Source organism: Pongo abelii, chromosome 4 (genome assembly GCF_028885655.2).
Source record: "Pongo abelii isolate AG06213 chromosome 4, NHGRI_mPonAbe1-v2.0_pri, whole genome shotgun sequence".
Taxonomy (NCBI): domain Eukaryota; kingdom Metazoa; phylum Chordata; class Mammalia; order Primates; family Hominidae; genus Pongo; species Pongo abelii.
In genome coordinates this window covers 754883-772419 of record NC_071989.2, presented here as the reverse complement: position 1 = coordinate 772419, position 17537 = coordinate 754883, and the positions used below count along the sequence as shown (strand labels likewise).

The window sequence follows — 17537 nt, the reverse complement described above, 5'->3', positions numbered from 1 at the left end:
TTAAAAAGCTGCTTCTGTCCTGAATTCCATTTATGCACGTATTTGAGTCGATTTCTGGGCTGTCTAGTCAATTCCACTCATCAGTTTGTCTATCCCTGCACTAATTTCTTATCATCTTACTTCCCATAGCTTAGTAAGTTCTGAGACGTAAGTACTCCCTCTCCCACGAAAGGCTCTAGTTATTCAGTATTATGGTCACTAGCCCCACTCTTTCCTTTCCAGCACCTCCCCCATTCTCCCACCTGCCACACCTCTGGTGTCCTGACGTCAGACCCTTCTTATCTCCTGTGGGGTGGCAGAGGCTAGCTGCTTGCTGTGTGGGGTCAGCAACATGTTCCATATATGGACACTTAGCTACAACCCTTGTGCTTAACCTCACATCCCACCCCCATCCTCGCTCCTCACCCTTGCCCCTGGGACCCTCCATATCTTGTGGCCCGGGAGCTTCTCTGTTACTCAGTAAGGAAGACAATCTCCTTTAACTCAGCATCTTTGTCCACAGGCACTTCAGCTTTTTAAAAATCCAATCTGCCAATCTCTGACTTTTAATTAAAAAGTTCAATCTATCTATCTGTGTGTGTGTGTATATATATATATATATATGTATATAGTTTAAAGTAATTACTGATAAGAAATGATTCACTTCTGCTATTTAGCTTTTTGCATTGTCTATATCATATATATTTTTATTTCTCAATTCCTGCCCATTTAAAATATCTTTAGTTGAATGTTTGTAATGTTCCATTTTGATCCCTTTGTTCTTTATTTTTTGTACATTTTCTAATTATCTTCCTAGTGGTTACATTGGGGATAATAATTAATGTCTTAAACTTATAACACCCTAGTTTGAATACCAACTTAGATTTTTTTTTGAGACAGGACTCACTCTGTTGCCCAGGCTGGAGTACGCAGTCATAACTCACTGCAACTTCCTACTCCTGGGCTCAAGCAATCTTTCCACCTCAACCTTCCAAGTAACCAGGACTACAGGCACACATCACCACACTTGGCTAATTTTAAATTATCTTTTGTGGAAATGGGGTATCACTATGTTGCCAGGCTGGACTTGAACTCCTGGTCTCACAAGATCCTCCCACTTTAGCCTCCCAAAGGCTGGGATTACAGGAGTAAGCCACTACAGTCAGCCCCAACTTAGTTTCAATAGTACACAAACACTGCTTTTATCCATCTCAATCCCTCACCCTTTATATTGCTGTTGTCATTGATTACATCTTTATACAGTGTGCACCCATTAACAATATTTATAATTATTGTATTATGAATTTGGCTTTCAAATTATATAGAAAAAAAGAGTTACAAACCAAAAGTACAATATTATTGACTTGTATATTTACCTATGTTCTTTATTTCTTTACCAATGTTCTTTATTTCTTTGTATGGTTTTGAGTTACTGTCTAGTGTCTCTTCATTTAAGACTAAATAATTTCTTTAACATTTCTTTTAGGGTAGGTCTACTGATAATGAATTCCCTCAATTTTTGTCTATCTGAGAATGTCTTCGTTATTGCTTTATTCTGGAAGGATAGATTTGTCACATATAGAACTCTTGGTTGACAGGTATTTTCCCCCTTCCAGGGCATTTAAATATGTCACCCCACTGCCTTTGAGCCTCCTTAGTTTCTAATGAGAAATCACCTGATAATTTTGTTGAGGATCTCTTGATTCTGGTTAGTCACTTCTCTCTGCCTGCCTTCAAAATTCTCTCATTGTCTATGTCTTGACAATCTAACTGTAATGTGTCTTGGCGTAGATCTTTTGGTGTATAGCCTGCTTGGAATTCATGGAGCTCCTTGGATGTGTAGATTCATTTCTTTAATTAGATTTGGAAAGTTTTCAGCCATTATTTCTTTAAATAGAGTAGTCTCCTGCTCCCCCATTATCTGTGGGGGATACGTTCCAAGACTGCCAGTAAGTATCTGAAACTGTAGATAGTACCAAACCCTGTATACACTATGTTTTTTCCTGTACATTAATGGGCAGATAGTGTATACAGCATAGATACGCTGGACAAAAGGATGATTCATGTCCTGGATGGGCACAGCAGGGCAGAATGACATTTCATCATGCTACTCAGAACTACACACAATTTAAAACTTGTGAATTGTTTATTTCCATTTAATATTATTGGACTGTGGTTGCCCAGAGGTAACTGAAAGTGCAGAAAACACAACTGCTGATAATGGGGGAACACTGTATTTTTTCTGCCTCTTTCCTTTTCACTTCTCCTTTGGAGACTCCTATGTTGCATATGTTGGTACCCTTGATGGTGTCTAACAAATCCTTCAAGCTCTGTTCATCTTCCTTCATTCTTTTTTTTTTTTTTCTGGTCCTCAGACTGGATAATTTCGGTTGTCTTCAAGTTAGCTGATCTTTTCTTCTGCTTGTTCAAATCTGTTGAATTCTTCTAATGAACTTTTTCTTTCAGTTATGTACTTTCCAGCTCCAGTTTGTTTTTGGTTTTAAAAATATATATAATTTCGATCTCTATTAATAATCTAATTTGCTCATATGTAATTTTCCTACTTTATTTAATTGTCAGTGTCTTCCTTTAGTTCACTGAGCATATTTAAGACAGCTGATTTAATGTCTTTGACTAGTAATTCCAATGTCTGAGCTTTCACAGACATAGTTTATGCCAAGTCTTTTTCTCCTGTGAGTGGCCCATATTATTCTTTTTCTTTATATGTTCTATAATTTTTTGTTAAAAACTGGATATTCTGTGTATCATAATGTGGTAACTCTAAAAATCAAGTGCTTCTCCTCCTCTGGGACTATGAATTTTCTCTTGTTAAAGGCTGGAACCATCAGTTTGTGCCCTTTTCAAACTAGTTTTGCAAAATGTGTATTTCTTGTCACTGAAGTTGCTCTTCCTTTATCTCTATGACCAGTTAGTGAACTATCAAAGATTTCCTCAAATATCTAGCTACAAACAAGGGAGAATATCTGTCTCTTTAAATCTTCCAATGGATGCTGCTGGAGGAAGCCACTGCTGCCAAGTGGATCAAACACCAAGGCAAGCCTCTGTATTGATCCCTCAGGGCACCACCAGACTAACCAAAATGTACCACCTGAAATTTATTGAGGACAAGGTCCCTGATGCTCACTCTGACATCAGCCAGCTGCTCCAAGAATGTAGGTTGCTGCCCTTATAGCCACAGGAAGACTAAGAAATCGAGGCGGTAGCTGGCTCATGTACACCATTCATGAAAGACCAGCAGCTTCTCCTTTTTTTTTTTTTTTTTTGAGACAGAGTCTCACTCTGTCGCCCAGGCTAGAGTGCAGTGACACAATCTCCGCTCACTGCAAGCTCCACCTCCCAGGTTCACACCATTCTCCTGCCTCAGCCTCCCGAGTAACTGGGACTACAGGCACTCGCCACCACATTCAGGTTTTTTTTTTTTTTTTTTTTGGTATTTTTGTATTTTTAGTAGAGATGGAGTTTCACCATGTTAGCCAGGATGGTCTCGATCTCCTGACCTCATGATCCACCCACCTCGGCCTCCCAAAGTGCTGGGATTACAGGTGTGAGCCACCACACCCGGCCCAGCTTCTCCTTTCTTCAAGCACTCTCCCATACATGTCTGACCAGGTTCCAGAGTTTCCAAATAATTCATTGCAATTGCTCTTTATAGCTCAATGGTTGTTCCAGTGGAAGGACCAGCCTCTATAGCTTTCTACAATACCATTTTGTCCTTGGATAAACTTCCTCTGCTTTTTTATATACATACTTGAACACACTTTTACAACCCAGTTATCTACATTCTTCCCCAGCAACCTGTATGTCACAATCCTCCACCATTTCACCTACCATACTTTGTCATGCTTTTATTTTCATTTGAAATTAATATTTTATTTTCTCTTTATTCTCAGTAATTTTTGGATTCGCTTGGTGATCCCTTAGCTCTCCTTTGCTTACTGAGTCCTGTCACTTCCTTGTGTGCATTTTTTCCTTGCACTTTCCTGTGTCTACCAAGACTACTGCTCCCCCTGCAATAATCTGGTGGTAGACACTCCCGTGTTGCCTATGGTTTGAGAAGTTTTGCAGCAGCAGTCAGTGCCTGGCTGCTCAGCCTGCAAGTCCCCCAGCTCACCACCCCATCAGGAGCCCTGCCCAGCTGAGCATCCACTGCTCCTCTGTGGTGATTCCTGGGGGCCTCTTCCAGGTTCTGCAGCACACTCCTGACCATGGCCTTCTGCATCGGCTCCCATTTGCATGCTTCCCTTCTAGGAGTCATCATTTCTGATCCAACAAAGGTTTCCCTCTTGCTTTTCTTTGATGTCTTGTTCTTACTCATTTATGGATCCGTTTATATCCTGATTACAATTTTTAAGGATTGGATCAGAGAAGGGAGACTATAACATGTGATGGATATGCTGTTTTGATTCAGAAGTCTCCTAGTGACTTTTTTGCTTGTGGGTCTTTCAAAACCTTTCAAAGCAAAATTTTGTGCATTTCTGGTCTCTAATTCCTGACACATTCAGCGTTGCAAGTTAAGCCGGATCTCCAACCCTCTGGAAAGTCTGGGCAGCAACACGGTCACTTCTCCTGCCAGCTGGCCAGCATGCATAAACAATCAAGTCATTGGCTGGCTGGGCTAGTGTAGCATCAGGGCAGAGAACAAAACACCTGTACTCAAGATGTGGTTATAAAAACACTTATGGCTCCCTGATAGCCAGAACTCACCACAATCAAGCAAGAGTTGTGAGAAGAAGGTACCAGGCATGAGCTGACCTCCTGTGGGCCCCACATTTCCCCACTTTTCATGCTGGAAATCCAGACGAGCCTCCTTGGCTACCACAAGACCCTCTTATTTCTCAGGGAAAGCACTCTTTGTCTCTATATCAGCACACAGGCAGAAGAAAAAAGCAACATTCTTTCAGCAGTGCGGTCATATTACTATCTTCACAAAAATGAAGGCTCTGAAACTCAGAGAGGTGAAGTGATTGCCCACGTCACAAGCTAATCTCTAAAATGTACTCCTGTTTACACGTTTTGTGCGCTTTGGCAGTATAACAAGTATTACATCATGCGTTCTCTGTTGTTTCTCTTTCTGAATATTGCAAACAGGCTGCAACAAGAAACAACAGAGCCCATGAAAACCGACAGTGCTGAAAGGAAGACTGAGATTCAGGTAAGATACGTGGTAGTGCGGGTCATGTTGAAATCTACCCAAGTTTGGTTCTCTAGAGGGTGAAATACCTTCTTTAAAAAATGACCAATGCAAACTCAAGGGCTGGGCTGCTTGTCGTTTCCTTGTCTCTTGATGTCAACAGTAACCCCAGAACAGGAACCGTGTGTCCATCTTCAGAAGTAGTGCATGGCAGCCGAGCTGTGAGAGTATCAGTTCATCTTTATTTTCTAGGCAGTAAACAATGTATAGATTGTACACTGCTCATTTCCATACTTGCCTTTAAGTCTAAACTAAGAATTATTTTCACCCAATTGTACTGATCTAAGAACTTTAAATAATGAACACCTGCCATTTTGAGATGGTTTCTGATTAGATGCCTCTGACCCTACCTATCCCTGCTTTCTGCTCAAACATTTAGGACCATCCATAGAATGCAGTGAAATTTAACTGTGAAACAAATGATCATTTACTTCCAGAATCAGGGGGAAAGTTTACTCACTAGAAGGCTAAAGGAATTTGTTATCAGGCCCACACATGAGTTGGCAAACCATCCAGACATGCTCTGCCATCAGAATAGGAAGACTGAGCACTTGAAAACAGAGGGGCATGCTCTCCCTCCACTACTATATCCCCTCAGCTAAGAAATGTGAGACATGATTATACCTTAAAATGAGACTGCAACACTTTCTCTAAGGTGTTACCTTGGCTTTCCAAGGCAAAGCAAGCTCCTTTCCACCCTGAACTCTACCATTGAGTACCTGCCTTCTCACAATGCTTGAGAGAGGCACCTCCCAAAAGCTAGCTGGACAGGAAAAGGGTATAGGGCACACTGTATCCTGAAAGGCAAGATCCATACAAGAAAAGCCCAATGATTGGGCAAAACATCAAAAGCCCTGATATCCTCAGAGTTCCTGTGCTCCAGGCAGCTTCCCACAGCCGTCTGGGTGCCATAGAGCCCTGAGGAAGGTCAAGGTCTCCCAGCAGCACAGTCCTGACCAGCACCCTAGAGGACAAGAGAGCAGGACTCATGGTTCTGTGTATATCCTGTGAAAATTTTGCAGAACTGGGAATAGACATCACCGTGAAAGCCCAGAGAGACAGCAAACCTGTGAAAATTGTTCTCTAGAAAAAAAAAGTGTTTGAGATGCATAGCACAGGGTCTTAATGAGGCAGGAGTCAAACTCATAATTGGAGACAAGTTGAGATGAGAAGACAAATCCACTGAGATTAAAGGGGAGATGAATGAGATATGGAAAGATTGCAAGAAACGGACCATGAAGTTGCAAAATTAAAATCTTTCAAGGAAAGAAGAATTGGTGCTGTAAAAAATTGTCTCAGTGATATGGAGGACAAACTTAAGAAGCTACAACTTGAGCTCATGTAGAATGTCTACAGAACAGCGCCTGAGTCTACGTGCTGCTTCCACCATTTCCTTTGTGTGCAACAGTGAAACGGCTGAGGAGTAGCAGAGCCCGAGAAGTGGAGCTGGACACTTGGGTGAAGCGTCAACTTGCAAATAATCCGCAAACAACTGACAGCTTCTGTGGACATCCTTCCATGTGAGCATCAAATGGAGCTGTGGACTCCCTTCCGTGAGCAACAGTGACTAACAGTGATGGACACAAGGGATGTCTTAGTCCTTTGGTGTTACTACAAAGAAATACTTGAACCTGGGCAATTTATAAAGAAAAATCGTGTTTGGCTTATGATTCTGATGGCTGAAAAGTTGAAGATTGAGCTCTGCATGTGGTGAGGGTCTCAGCCTTCTTGCACTAACAGCAGAAGGGGAAGGGAGCTGACATGTGCAGAGATCACATGGAGAGAGAGGAGGCAAAGGGCTGGAGGAGGCCCCGGGCCCTTTTGAACAACAAGGTCTCATGGGTTAGTCAGAGCAAGAACTACTAGAGCATGAACTCACTCCCTTCAGAGGGAGGGCATTAATCTGTTCATTAGGGGTCCACCTCCATGACGTAAACACGTCCTATGAGGCCCCATCTCCAACACTGGAGATCAAATTTCAACATAAGGTTTGGAAGGGTCAGATGGTCAAACCATAGCAAAGAGCAAGCTCCCATGGCAGAGCTTGATTAGTGATTGAAACAAGATGGTTCAGTGTGTTTTGTAGAAGCCCAAACTCAGCCAACCACAGCTTGTCTGCTGAAGTTGCAGATAATTTCAGGTCACATTCTTTATCATTTGCATGTTCTTTATCATTTGCATGTTCTTTATCATTTGCATTATTTTTGAATGAGGCTAAATCATTTCAAAGGCATCTGGTCTTCCTAGAGTGCTTTGGAAATGATTTAGCCTCATTCAAAAAAAAAATATTCACCACTAAGGTTTTAAACAGCAAATGTTTACTGTGATAACGTCTTACAGTTGTGAATTACTGTAGACCACACGAAACACTTCTTCAGTATTACACCTTACCCTTCCAAAGTGCCTGTGGTGTAGGAGTCAGTCACTCCTATCTCTAGAAAAGGAGATGGTGGCTAGGAGAGTTGTCTGATTTTTACATAATCCCAGAAAGGACTTAAGGTAGATTTTACAGATCGTGGAATACAGACTGATGGCATAAAGGGAAAAGGGAGGGGAAAGAAAGGAGTGAAATGAAGCCGGAGGTTCTAGTCATGTGGCAAGTTACTTACGAGAATCGGACAATGCTCTGAAACTGAGCAAGTTAAGGATGTGTGTGTGCACATGCATGCGTGTCCGTGTCCCTGTGAGTGCGAGTGTAAGTATTCTTAAAGGGATTAATGAACTGAGGAGACATAAGGAATTCTCAGGCCAGGGTTGAAGGCACAGAGGAACCCAAAGAGAAATCTAGTGGGGAGTGCAGCTGGCCCTTGCCCTGAGGGCATTTGCAAAACCTGGTGAACTTCATTTTCAGCTTTACAAGAGGTAGAAAGGGAAGATCAAGCTGAGAGCACTGCCAAAATGGCAAGCCAATCAGTAATCTCTTAAAGTTAGGACCCCCAGAGGGTGGTACTCTCATTGCAGTGGCAAACTAGAAGCAACTCACTTCTCCACCCGCAAAGGAATCAGGAGGGATCAGTCATCTCAAGCCCTAGAGCTGTAAGGAAAAGAGAAAAATCACTGCCGAGTATTTGGAGCAACAGGTTCTCCCTAACTTTGTGCGAGGTGGGTGACCAAAAGTCCCCAAGCTGAGAATTTAACAGAGAGTGATTCTGAACTGGTCATTCCCAGGGGCCGAGCATAGTTCCTTCTGAGTAACAAACCTTCATCCTAAGCCTCAAAGATTTCTCACAAATAAAACTACAAAGCAAAGAAGCAATTCTCAATGAAAAACAACCCACCACACGTGAAAATAAAGCACTATGAGTGAGAAGCAGCAGAAACCATAGTAGAAACAGACACATAAATATTTCAGATGTTGAATTTGGCAGACCAAAACATAAAGAAAGAAAACACAAAGTCAGAAATACGTGAAGAGAACAGAAAACTATTTTTTAAATTACAAAGCAGATTTGGAAAAATACCAAATAAAACTTATAGAAATGAGAAATATCACTGATATTTTTTAAAGTGGATGGATTTAACAACAAATTAGACACAGTTGAAAAGTGTATTAGAGAACTCGAATCTAGAGATGAACAAATTACTGAAATAGATACAAAGTGACAAAAATGCAAAATGTGAAAAAAATTAATGAGAATACAGTTTGAAGGCTATGTTATGTTTAGAGTCCCAGAAAGAGAAAAGAGAGAAAATTGGGAAGAGGTCGTATTTAAGGAGATTTGGCTGAGAATTTGCCAACATTGTTAGAAGACACCAACTCACAGATTCATAAAGCCCAGTGAATCCAAGAAGGGGAAATAAAATTCTAGACACAACATAATTCAATTGATAAATGCCATAAACAAAGAATATACATATATATTTAGACGGAGTCTTGCTCTGTCACCCAGGCTGGAGTGCAGTGGCCCAATCTTGGCTCACTGCAAGCTCTGCCTCCTGAGTTCACGACATTGTCCTGCCTCAGCCTCCCAAGTAGCTGGGACTACAGGTGCCCGCCACCACACCCGGCTAATTTTTTGTATTTTTAGTAGAGACGGGGTTTCATCGTATTAGCCAGGAAGGTCTTGATTTCCTGACCTCGTGATCCACCCGCCTCGGCCTCCCAAAGTGCTGGGATTACAGGCGTGAGCCACCATGCCTGGCCACAGAAAATATTTTTTAAAATATCTAGTGATAAAAGACGGGTTATCTTTCAAAAAGATGTATTTCCCAAGAAGAAGAACAGAAAATGGCCTCTGTCGGTGATGTCCTCATCTCTAAGCTTTCTGGAAGGATGGGGAGGGCAGGAGCCTGGCTCAGGAGGACTCTCACTAGACCCAGCTGGGAGTGGGGCTCTGTGTCTAAGCCAAGCTGATGATCTGCCCAGAAAGCAGCCCTGCCTCTCCAGGCAAGAGGGTGGGGTAAAAGCCACCGGTGGGTTTCCATCCCAAGTAGAGCTGAGCTCCCTCCCTGGTGGCTGCTCAAAGAGTGACTTTGTTTTGTCCTGCAGGAGCTGAGGTGCCCCTGTGATCCAGGTCTTCCACCCTGAAACCCCACCCCTCCATCAAGGTCCTGCCTGTAGAGTCTACCTTGCAAAGCTTCCTGCTCCTACCCATGCTACAGGCCAGCAACCAGAGCCCATCATCTCAGAGGCCCCTGGATGTCCTTCGAAGGAACCAGGACCCTCAGAGCCCAGCATCCATCTCTGTCATCATCTTCATCACACCCAAAGAAGAACCAGCCTTGCAGGAGGGTTTCCATCTCCAGGATGATGGGCTGCCAGCAACTGCAGAGGATGCAGCCACCTGCTTAACTGTGCTGTCCAGCCAGCCAGCCCACTGTAGGGCCTCTTGCTGCTTAAGAAGAGCTGATGGGCTGGGCATGTTGGCTCACACCTGTGAGCACAGTACTGAGAAATGGGAGCACAGTACTGGGAAATGGGAGTACAGAGTACTGGGGAATGGGACCACAGAGTATTGGGGAATGGGAGCACAGTACTGGGAAAGAGGAGTACACAGCACTGGGAAATGGGAGCACAGGACTGGGAAATGGGAGCACGGTACTGTGAAATGGGAGCTCACAGCACTGGGAAATGGGAGCACAGTACTGGGAAGGGGGAGCCCATAGTACTGGGAAATGGGAGCACAGTACTGAGAATTGGGAGCACAGTACTGGGAAATGGGAGCACAGTACTGGGAAATGGGAGCATAGTACCTGGAAACCCCAGACCTGGATTCTGAGTTTTTCAGCCTAGCCCAGACTTCTTATCTTAGTAGACAAAAGGAGTCAATACCAGAGAACCAGAGGCATCCTCTGTATTTTAATGAACTCTGCCTTTTAGTCTGTTTAGTAGTCATATTTTAAAAGATAATCAGTTTTCCAAATATATGTATAATTTACCATGTGCATTGGGCTGTTTTTGTGTTTCTATAAAGAAATACCTGAGGCTGGGTAATTGATTTAAAAACATAGGTTAAACTGACTCACAGTTGTGCAGGCTGTACAGGAAGCATGGTGCTGGCATCTGCTTGGCTTCTGGTGAGACCTCAGGAAGTTTCCGTCGTGGCCGAAGGTGGGGTGACAGCCAACACATGGTGTAGTGAGAGCAGGAGCAAGAGAGTGGTGGGGTTGGGGGGCGCCATACATTTTTAAATGACCAGATCTCAAGTGAACTACCAGAGCAAGGACTCACTCATCACCAAGGGGATGGCACTAAACTATTTATGAGGAACCTGCTCCCGTGATTCAAACACCTCCCACCAGGCCCCACCTCCAACACTGGGGATTACATCTCAACATGGGATTTGGAGGGGACAAACCTCCAAGCTATATCATTCCATCCCTGGTCCCTCAGATCTCATGTCCAGCTCACCTTGCAACATATAATCATCCCTTCTCAATAGTCCCTGAAAGTCTAAACTCATTCCAGGATCAACTCAGTCAAAAATGCCAAGTCCAAAGTCTCATCTGGAGATGAGTTCTTTCCACCTATGAGCCTGTGAGATCAAAAACAAGTGATTTGCTTCCCAGATAGAATGGACACAATGATGGCACAGGCACTGGCAAACATGCCTATTCCAAAAGGAAGAAATTGGCCAAAAGAAAGAGGCTGCAGGACACAAGCAAGTCTGAAACTCAGCAGGGCAGACATTAAACCTTAAAGTTCCAAAATAATCTCCTCTGACTCCATGAGGCACACTGGTGTGAGGCGTGGGCTCCCAAGGCCTTGTACAGCTCCACCCCTGTGGCTTTGCAGGTTGTGGCCCCTGCAGCCTATCTCATGGGTTAGAGTTGAGTACTTGTGGCTTTTCCAGGCTGAGGTTGCAAGCTGCCAGTAGATCAGACATTCTGGGGTCCGGAGGGCAGAAGCCCTCTGCTGACAGCTCCACTAGGCAGTTCCCTGGTGGGGAGTCTGTGTGGGGCTCCAACCCTACATCTCCTCCCAGCATTGCCCTCATAGAGTATCTCTGTGAGGACTCTGCTGCTGCAGCAGGCTTCTGCCTGGGCACCCAGCTTTTCCCACACATCCTCTGTAATCTAGGGGGAAGCTGCCAATGCCCCTTCGTTCTGTGTTCCTGCAGATTTCACACCACTTGGAAGCCACCAAGGCTTACCCTCTAGAGCAGCAGTCCACACTGTACCTGGAGACTGTTGAACCACCAATGTAGCTGAAGAAGTTGGGATACAGGGACCAGTGTCCCAAGACTGCACAGGGCATCAGGACCCTTGTCCTGGCCCATTAAGCCATTCTTTTCTCCTAGGCCTCTGGGTCTGTGATGAGAGGGGCTGCTGCAAAGATCTTTGAGATGTTTTCAAGGTCTTTTTCCCATTGTCTTGGATATTAGCACTTGCCTCCCTTTTAGCCATGCAAACCTCTCTAGTAAGTGGTTGCTCTGCAGCCTGTTTGGATTCCTCTCCTGAAAACATTTTTTTCTTTCTCTACCACATGGCTAAGCTGCAAATTTTCCAAACTTTTACACCCTGCTTCCTTTTAGGTATAAATTCCAACTTTAAGTCATTCATTTGCTCTCATATCTGATCATGGGTTGTTAGAAGCAGCCATGCCACCTCTTGAATGTTTAGCTGCTTAGAAATATCTTCTGCCAGATACCCTAGGTTACCATTCTTAAGTTCAAACTTCCACAGATCACTAGGACACGAATACAATGCAGCCAAGCTCTTTGCTAAGGCACACAAGGGTGACCTTTGCTCCAGTTCCCAATAACTTCCTCGTTTCCGTCTGAGACCTTGTCAGCCTGGCCTTCATTATCCATATTTCTATCTGCATTTTGGTTCCAACCACTTAATAAGTCACTAAGTTCCAAACTTTCCCTCATCTTTGTCTTCTTCTGAGTCCTCCAAAGTCTTCCAATCTCTGCTCATTACCCAGTTCCAAAGTGGCTATCACATTTTCAGTATCTTTATAGCAATGTCCTGCTCCTCAGTGTCAATTTTCTGAATGAACCCATTTTTGCATTGCTATAAAGAAATACCTGAACCTGGGTAATAATTGCTGACAAAAGATCTGAATTCACAGGTATATGAGGAGTAATTCATGACAAGCTGCACGAATAAAAATAAGAAATCCAGGCCTAGATACATTGTAGGGTAAGGTGGAACACAAAACAAAATCTAACTTTAAAAACCAGAAAGAAACAACAAATCATCCACAGAAGAAAAGCAGTTAGACAGCAGATGGATTAATCATAAGAACAGTAGATAGATAAATAATATTCACAAAGTGCTAAAAAAAAAACCAAACTTTTGATCTGGAATTATGTACCCAGCAACACTATCTTTAGGAAAAAGAGCAAATTAATCATATTTTCAGAGAAATCAAAGCCAAGTTTACCAGCAACAATCCTACACTAATGGGACTTCAAAAAAGATGTATTTATTGAGGGAAAATGTGTAAAGGAAACACAGAGCCGACAGGGAATAATTTTTAAAAATTCACTATCACTTGTGGAAGTTTTCAATGCAACTCTCAATTACAGTTAGGTCAATCATATTTTTAAAATAATAAAAACATAGACTTGGACAACACCATTAACAGGCTTGAATTATGGGACATCTGTGGAACTGGAAGCTCATTTATTAATAGAAAATGTGCATTCTCCTTAGGCACACAAGGAATATTGCCCAAAACACTGCTTACTAGCCTCAACAAGTCTCAAATAACTTCTATGGGATGGACCAGTGTTCCCCTTTACATACTTTGTCTCACAATTTTTCCTGTCTGCTTTTAAAGTTTCTATTTATCACTGGGATTGAGCAATTTGATTATAATGAGACATGATGTAATTTTCTTCAGTGGTACTTGTGCTTGAGGTACATTGAACTTCTTGCATCTGTGGGTTTATAGTTTACATCGAATTTGGAAAAAGATGTTGTCATTATTTTTCCAAACAGCGTTTTTAATACACTACCCTCATTCTTCATGTTTTCTTCTCTCCTTCAGGGACTTCAATTAAACATATATTAAGCCAGTTGAATTTGTCCCACAGATCACAGATAATTTGGCTTAAATTTTTTTAAATCCTCTTTTCTTTTGGTTTCATTTTGGATAGGTTATATTGCCATGGTTTCACAATGAATAATCTTTTCTTCTTTAATATCTAATCTGCCATTAATACCATGCATTGCCGTTCTGATTTTATACATTGTAGCTTTCATCTCTAGAACACTGATCCAGTATGTTGTTATATCTTCTGTGCCTCAAATTACCTTTTACAATATGTGGAATACAGTTTTGATATTGTTTAATGCCCTTGTGTCCATTCTCGATAAGTTTTAATAGACTAATTTGTCTCCTTATGGCTCCTATTTTCCCACTTGTTTGTGTGCCTAATATTTCTGATTGGATGTCAAAAATTGTTGCCTTCTTTGGTGTTGGATATTTCTGTAGTCCTATAAATATTCCTGAGGATTTCACAGAACTGACAAAAGATACGAATCCACAGGTATATGATGAGTTGATTTATGACAAGCTGCATAAATAAAAAGAAGAAATCCACACCTAGGTAAATCTTATTTGTGGATGCAGATAAGATAAAATCTTATTCTGAGATGCAGTTATTTAAGAACAGAGTTTTAAAATGTTTATAGATGTAAGGGGTAGAAGTGCAGATTTCTTCCATGCATATATTGCATAGTGGTGACATCTGGGCTTTTAGTGTACCCATCGCCTGAATAGTGAACATTGTACTGAAGAAGTAATTTTCCAACTCTCACCCCCTTCCAACCTCCCACCTCTTGGAGTGTCCAGTGTCATCTTATTCCACTCCATACGTCCATATGTACACATTATTTAGCTCCAACTTATATGTGAGAACATGTGGTATTTGACTTTTTGTTTCTGAGTTATTTCACTCAGGATAACGGCCTCTATCCATGTTGCTCAAGAGATATGATTTCATTCTTTGTTATGGACGGGTAGTATTACCTTGTGTATATATGCTACATTTTCTTTAACCAGCCCTCCACTGATGGATGCTTAGGTTGATCCATTTTCTTTTCTGTTGTGAATAGTATTGTGATAAACATACAAGTGCAGATGGTTTTTGATGTAATTAATTCTTTCCCTTTGGGTATATACCGAGTAGTGGAGTTGCTGAACCAAATAGTGGTTCTATTTTTAGTTCTTTGAGAAATCTCCATACTGTTTTCCAGAAAGATTACACTGATTTACATTCCCACCAACAGTGCTTCAGCATTCCCCTTTCTCACATCTTCACTAAAATCTCTTGCTTTTAGACTTTAATAATAGCCATTCTGACTGGTCTAATATGGTATCGCATTGTGATTTTAATTTGCCTTTCTCTGATAATTAGTGATGTTAAGCATTTTTTCATGTTTTTTGACACATGCACACAGACACATGCACACACACGCAAACAGATACAGGCACGTGGACATAGAGGTGCAAACAGACATGCACACACATACAGAGACACAGGCACACGCAGACACACTCAAACACAGAGACAAATAGACACACACACAGCTGAACATACACAGCTGAACACATACCAACATACATACACCGGCATGCATACTCACACATACAGGTACACATTCACACACAGGAATGCACAAACACACGCATGCATGAGCACACACTCTTACACTCTCACATACACGTGCACACACACATCCCGGCAGACATTTTACCTAAGCTGCCAAGGACCCGTGGGAGCTGCTTCAACACCCCCATGAGCCTTCCCAGGCCCCACACCCAGGCAGGCACGTCGTTACTTCACTGACCACCCCCTCTGACCTCATGCACCCAGGCTGTAGCTTGTCCCCAGCCCAGAGCCCACACAGGAGCTGGTTGGGGTTCTCAAGAGGACCTGACTGCTCACCTGCTGTGGGACACACCCCCACGGGGCCCAAAGAAGCTGCTCAGCCCATAGACCATCAAAGGACATTCAGCTGCCAGGGGTGGGTGGACACCTGACAGGTCCAGCTGCAGGCCTGGTGGGAGCGACCCCACCTCAGTGCTGGGACCCGGCATCCCCACACTTGGCCTCGGAGGCCTTTTCATGTCTGCTGCTGTCCCCGTGAGTCCATTGCTCCACCCGCTCCCCGTGCCTCCATCTTCAGCATGGGGCCTCCCAATGGACCTGGGCTCCTGTCCTGGTCCCCCACTGCAGACCCAGATGGCCCAGCATCTCCCGCCATCCCTTCCACCCAGGGCTTCCAGTGCCATCCACCATGCTGCGTCTGCCCTTCCCAACCTCCACTGTCAGCCTAAGCCTCTGCCCACAAAACCCAACCCCAAACCCAGGCAGGGGTGGGCACGGGTGCCGGGCAGCAGGGGCTTGTCCCTGAGAGCTGTCCTCCTCCTATGTGACAGCTGCCTGGCCTGGTGCTCCCAACTGCGGACACAGAACCTGTGCAGAAAGCCGTGGAAACAGCCGCAGGCAGGCGTCCCGGTGAACGCTCCTGCTTACTGACACGGTGCCACAGGTGGAGCTGGGAAAAGCATTGGTGCTGGGGCGGTAGTGACCCCCACCCAAAAAATTCACATCGACCCAGAACCTCAGAGTAAGACCTTACTTTAAAATAGGATCTTTGTAGCTGTAATTCAATTAAAGATTTTGAGATTATCCCAGCTTATCCTGGTGGCCCTTAAATCCAGTGACAGGTGTCCTGATAAGCAAAGGAGGAGACAGACACAAACTCGGGGAGGAGGCCCCGTGAGGACAGGGGCAGGGGTGCAGCCATGTGGCCACCGCCCAGGACCGCCTGGAGCCACGGAAGCTGGAAGAGGTGGGAACCTCCGGAGCTCACAGGCCTTGATGTCGGACTTCTGGCCTCCTAAGCCAGAAGAGGAAAGCCCTGTTGTTCAACCCATGTGTAGTGATGTTCTAAGGAGCCCCAGGAAACATCTTATAACGGGACACTTGGCGTGGATCACATCATTGGCTGTGAGTCGGTTTTCAGTAACTGCAGGGTAAATGGAGGCTGTCCAGGTCTGGCAGTGGAGCAAGAGCTGGGGGCCAGGAAGGGGCACTGGACAGGCAGCCATGGCCAGGTGAAGAGCCTGGAGTCCCGAATCAGGATCCACCTCTTCCTGCTGAGCAAGATCCTGTGCCCCTGTTTCTGGTGATTTTGTAAGTGCTGACTGAAACGACTGTCGCTGGGAAATAACACACCTGTGACCCCAAGTCAAAATTTCATCCACAGATAAAGAAACAGACTCCATGAACACGCCGACTCCCAACGGTAGAAGCAGGGTGCCCACCCCAGCCCTGGTCACTGTGTCCTGCGCAGGGGCCAGGTCAGCCCAAGGCTCAGCTCTGTCCTCCTGCCGAGACCTCGCTCAGCCCCCTGGACGCCGCCCGGCGCCCGCTGTCTCTCCTCTCCCCTCCTCCCAAAGGCTCCAGGACCATGTCTGCCTCTGAAGCCTGACGTTACCTCCCACTGCGATTTTACTGTAAACTCACTGCATTTATGTCAAGAGAGTTTGTACAGGTTTGAAAAATGCACTGAAGAGTCCCCTTGTGCCTAATAGGACAGTCAGAACACACCAAGGAGAGATTTTCATTATTTCATTGATGCTGTTAGTAGGATCGGCCCGAGTGGGAGGCGCTCCGGGCTCCGCGGGACGAGAAGGCGGCCAAGCCCTCACTCTCACCTGACCAGCCTCCCTGCTCAGGTCGATCCGCGGCCGCGCTGTCCTCACCTGGACGCCCAGTCCCCAGGGTGCGCCTCGCCTTGGGGTCCGAGCACCCTTACAGCCCGGCCCTGCAGCTTCCCTGCACCGTCTGCCGCTCCTTAAAGAACTGGAGGCGGTCGGGGGTCGCCCCGCACTGTCCTCGAGCCCCCGTCGCCAACCCACCCCACCCCAGGAGGCCGCGGC

At 44.4% G+C, this 17537-nt stretch overlaps 1 protein-coding gene and 1 pseudogene across 12 annotated transcripts in view; both read left to right on the top strand.

Moving 5' to 3' along the window:
• The window catches only part of LOC100460604 (probable palmitoyltransferase ZDHHC11B), a 56477-nt gene extending 45903 nt beyond the window's left edge, over nt 1–10574 (top strand). For all 12 annotated transcript variants that reach the window (XM_054555327.2, XM_054555326.2, XM_054555325.2 and 9 more), the window contains 2 exons: nt 5089–5152; nt 9681–10574. In XM_054555327.2, coding sequence (XP_054411302.1) covers nt 5089–5152; nt 9681–9719 — 103 coding nt within the window. In that variant the 3' untranslated portion in view covers nt 9720–10574. The remainder of the gene's footprint in view (nt 1–5088; nt 5153–9680) is intronic.
• LOC129059315 (uncharacterized) lies at nt 9785–12962 on the top strand (annotated as a pseudogene).
• The last annotated feature ends 4575 nt before the right edge of the window (nt 12963–17537 follow it).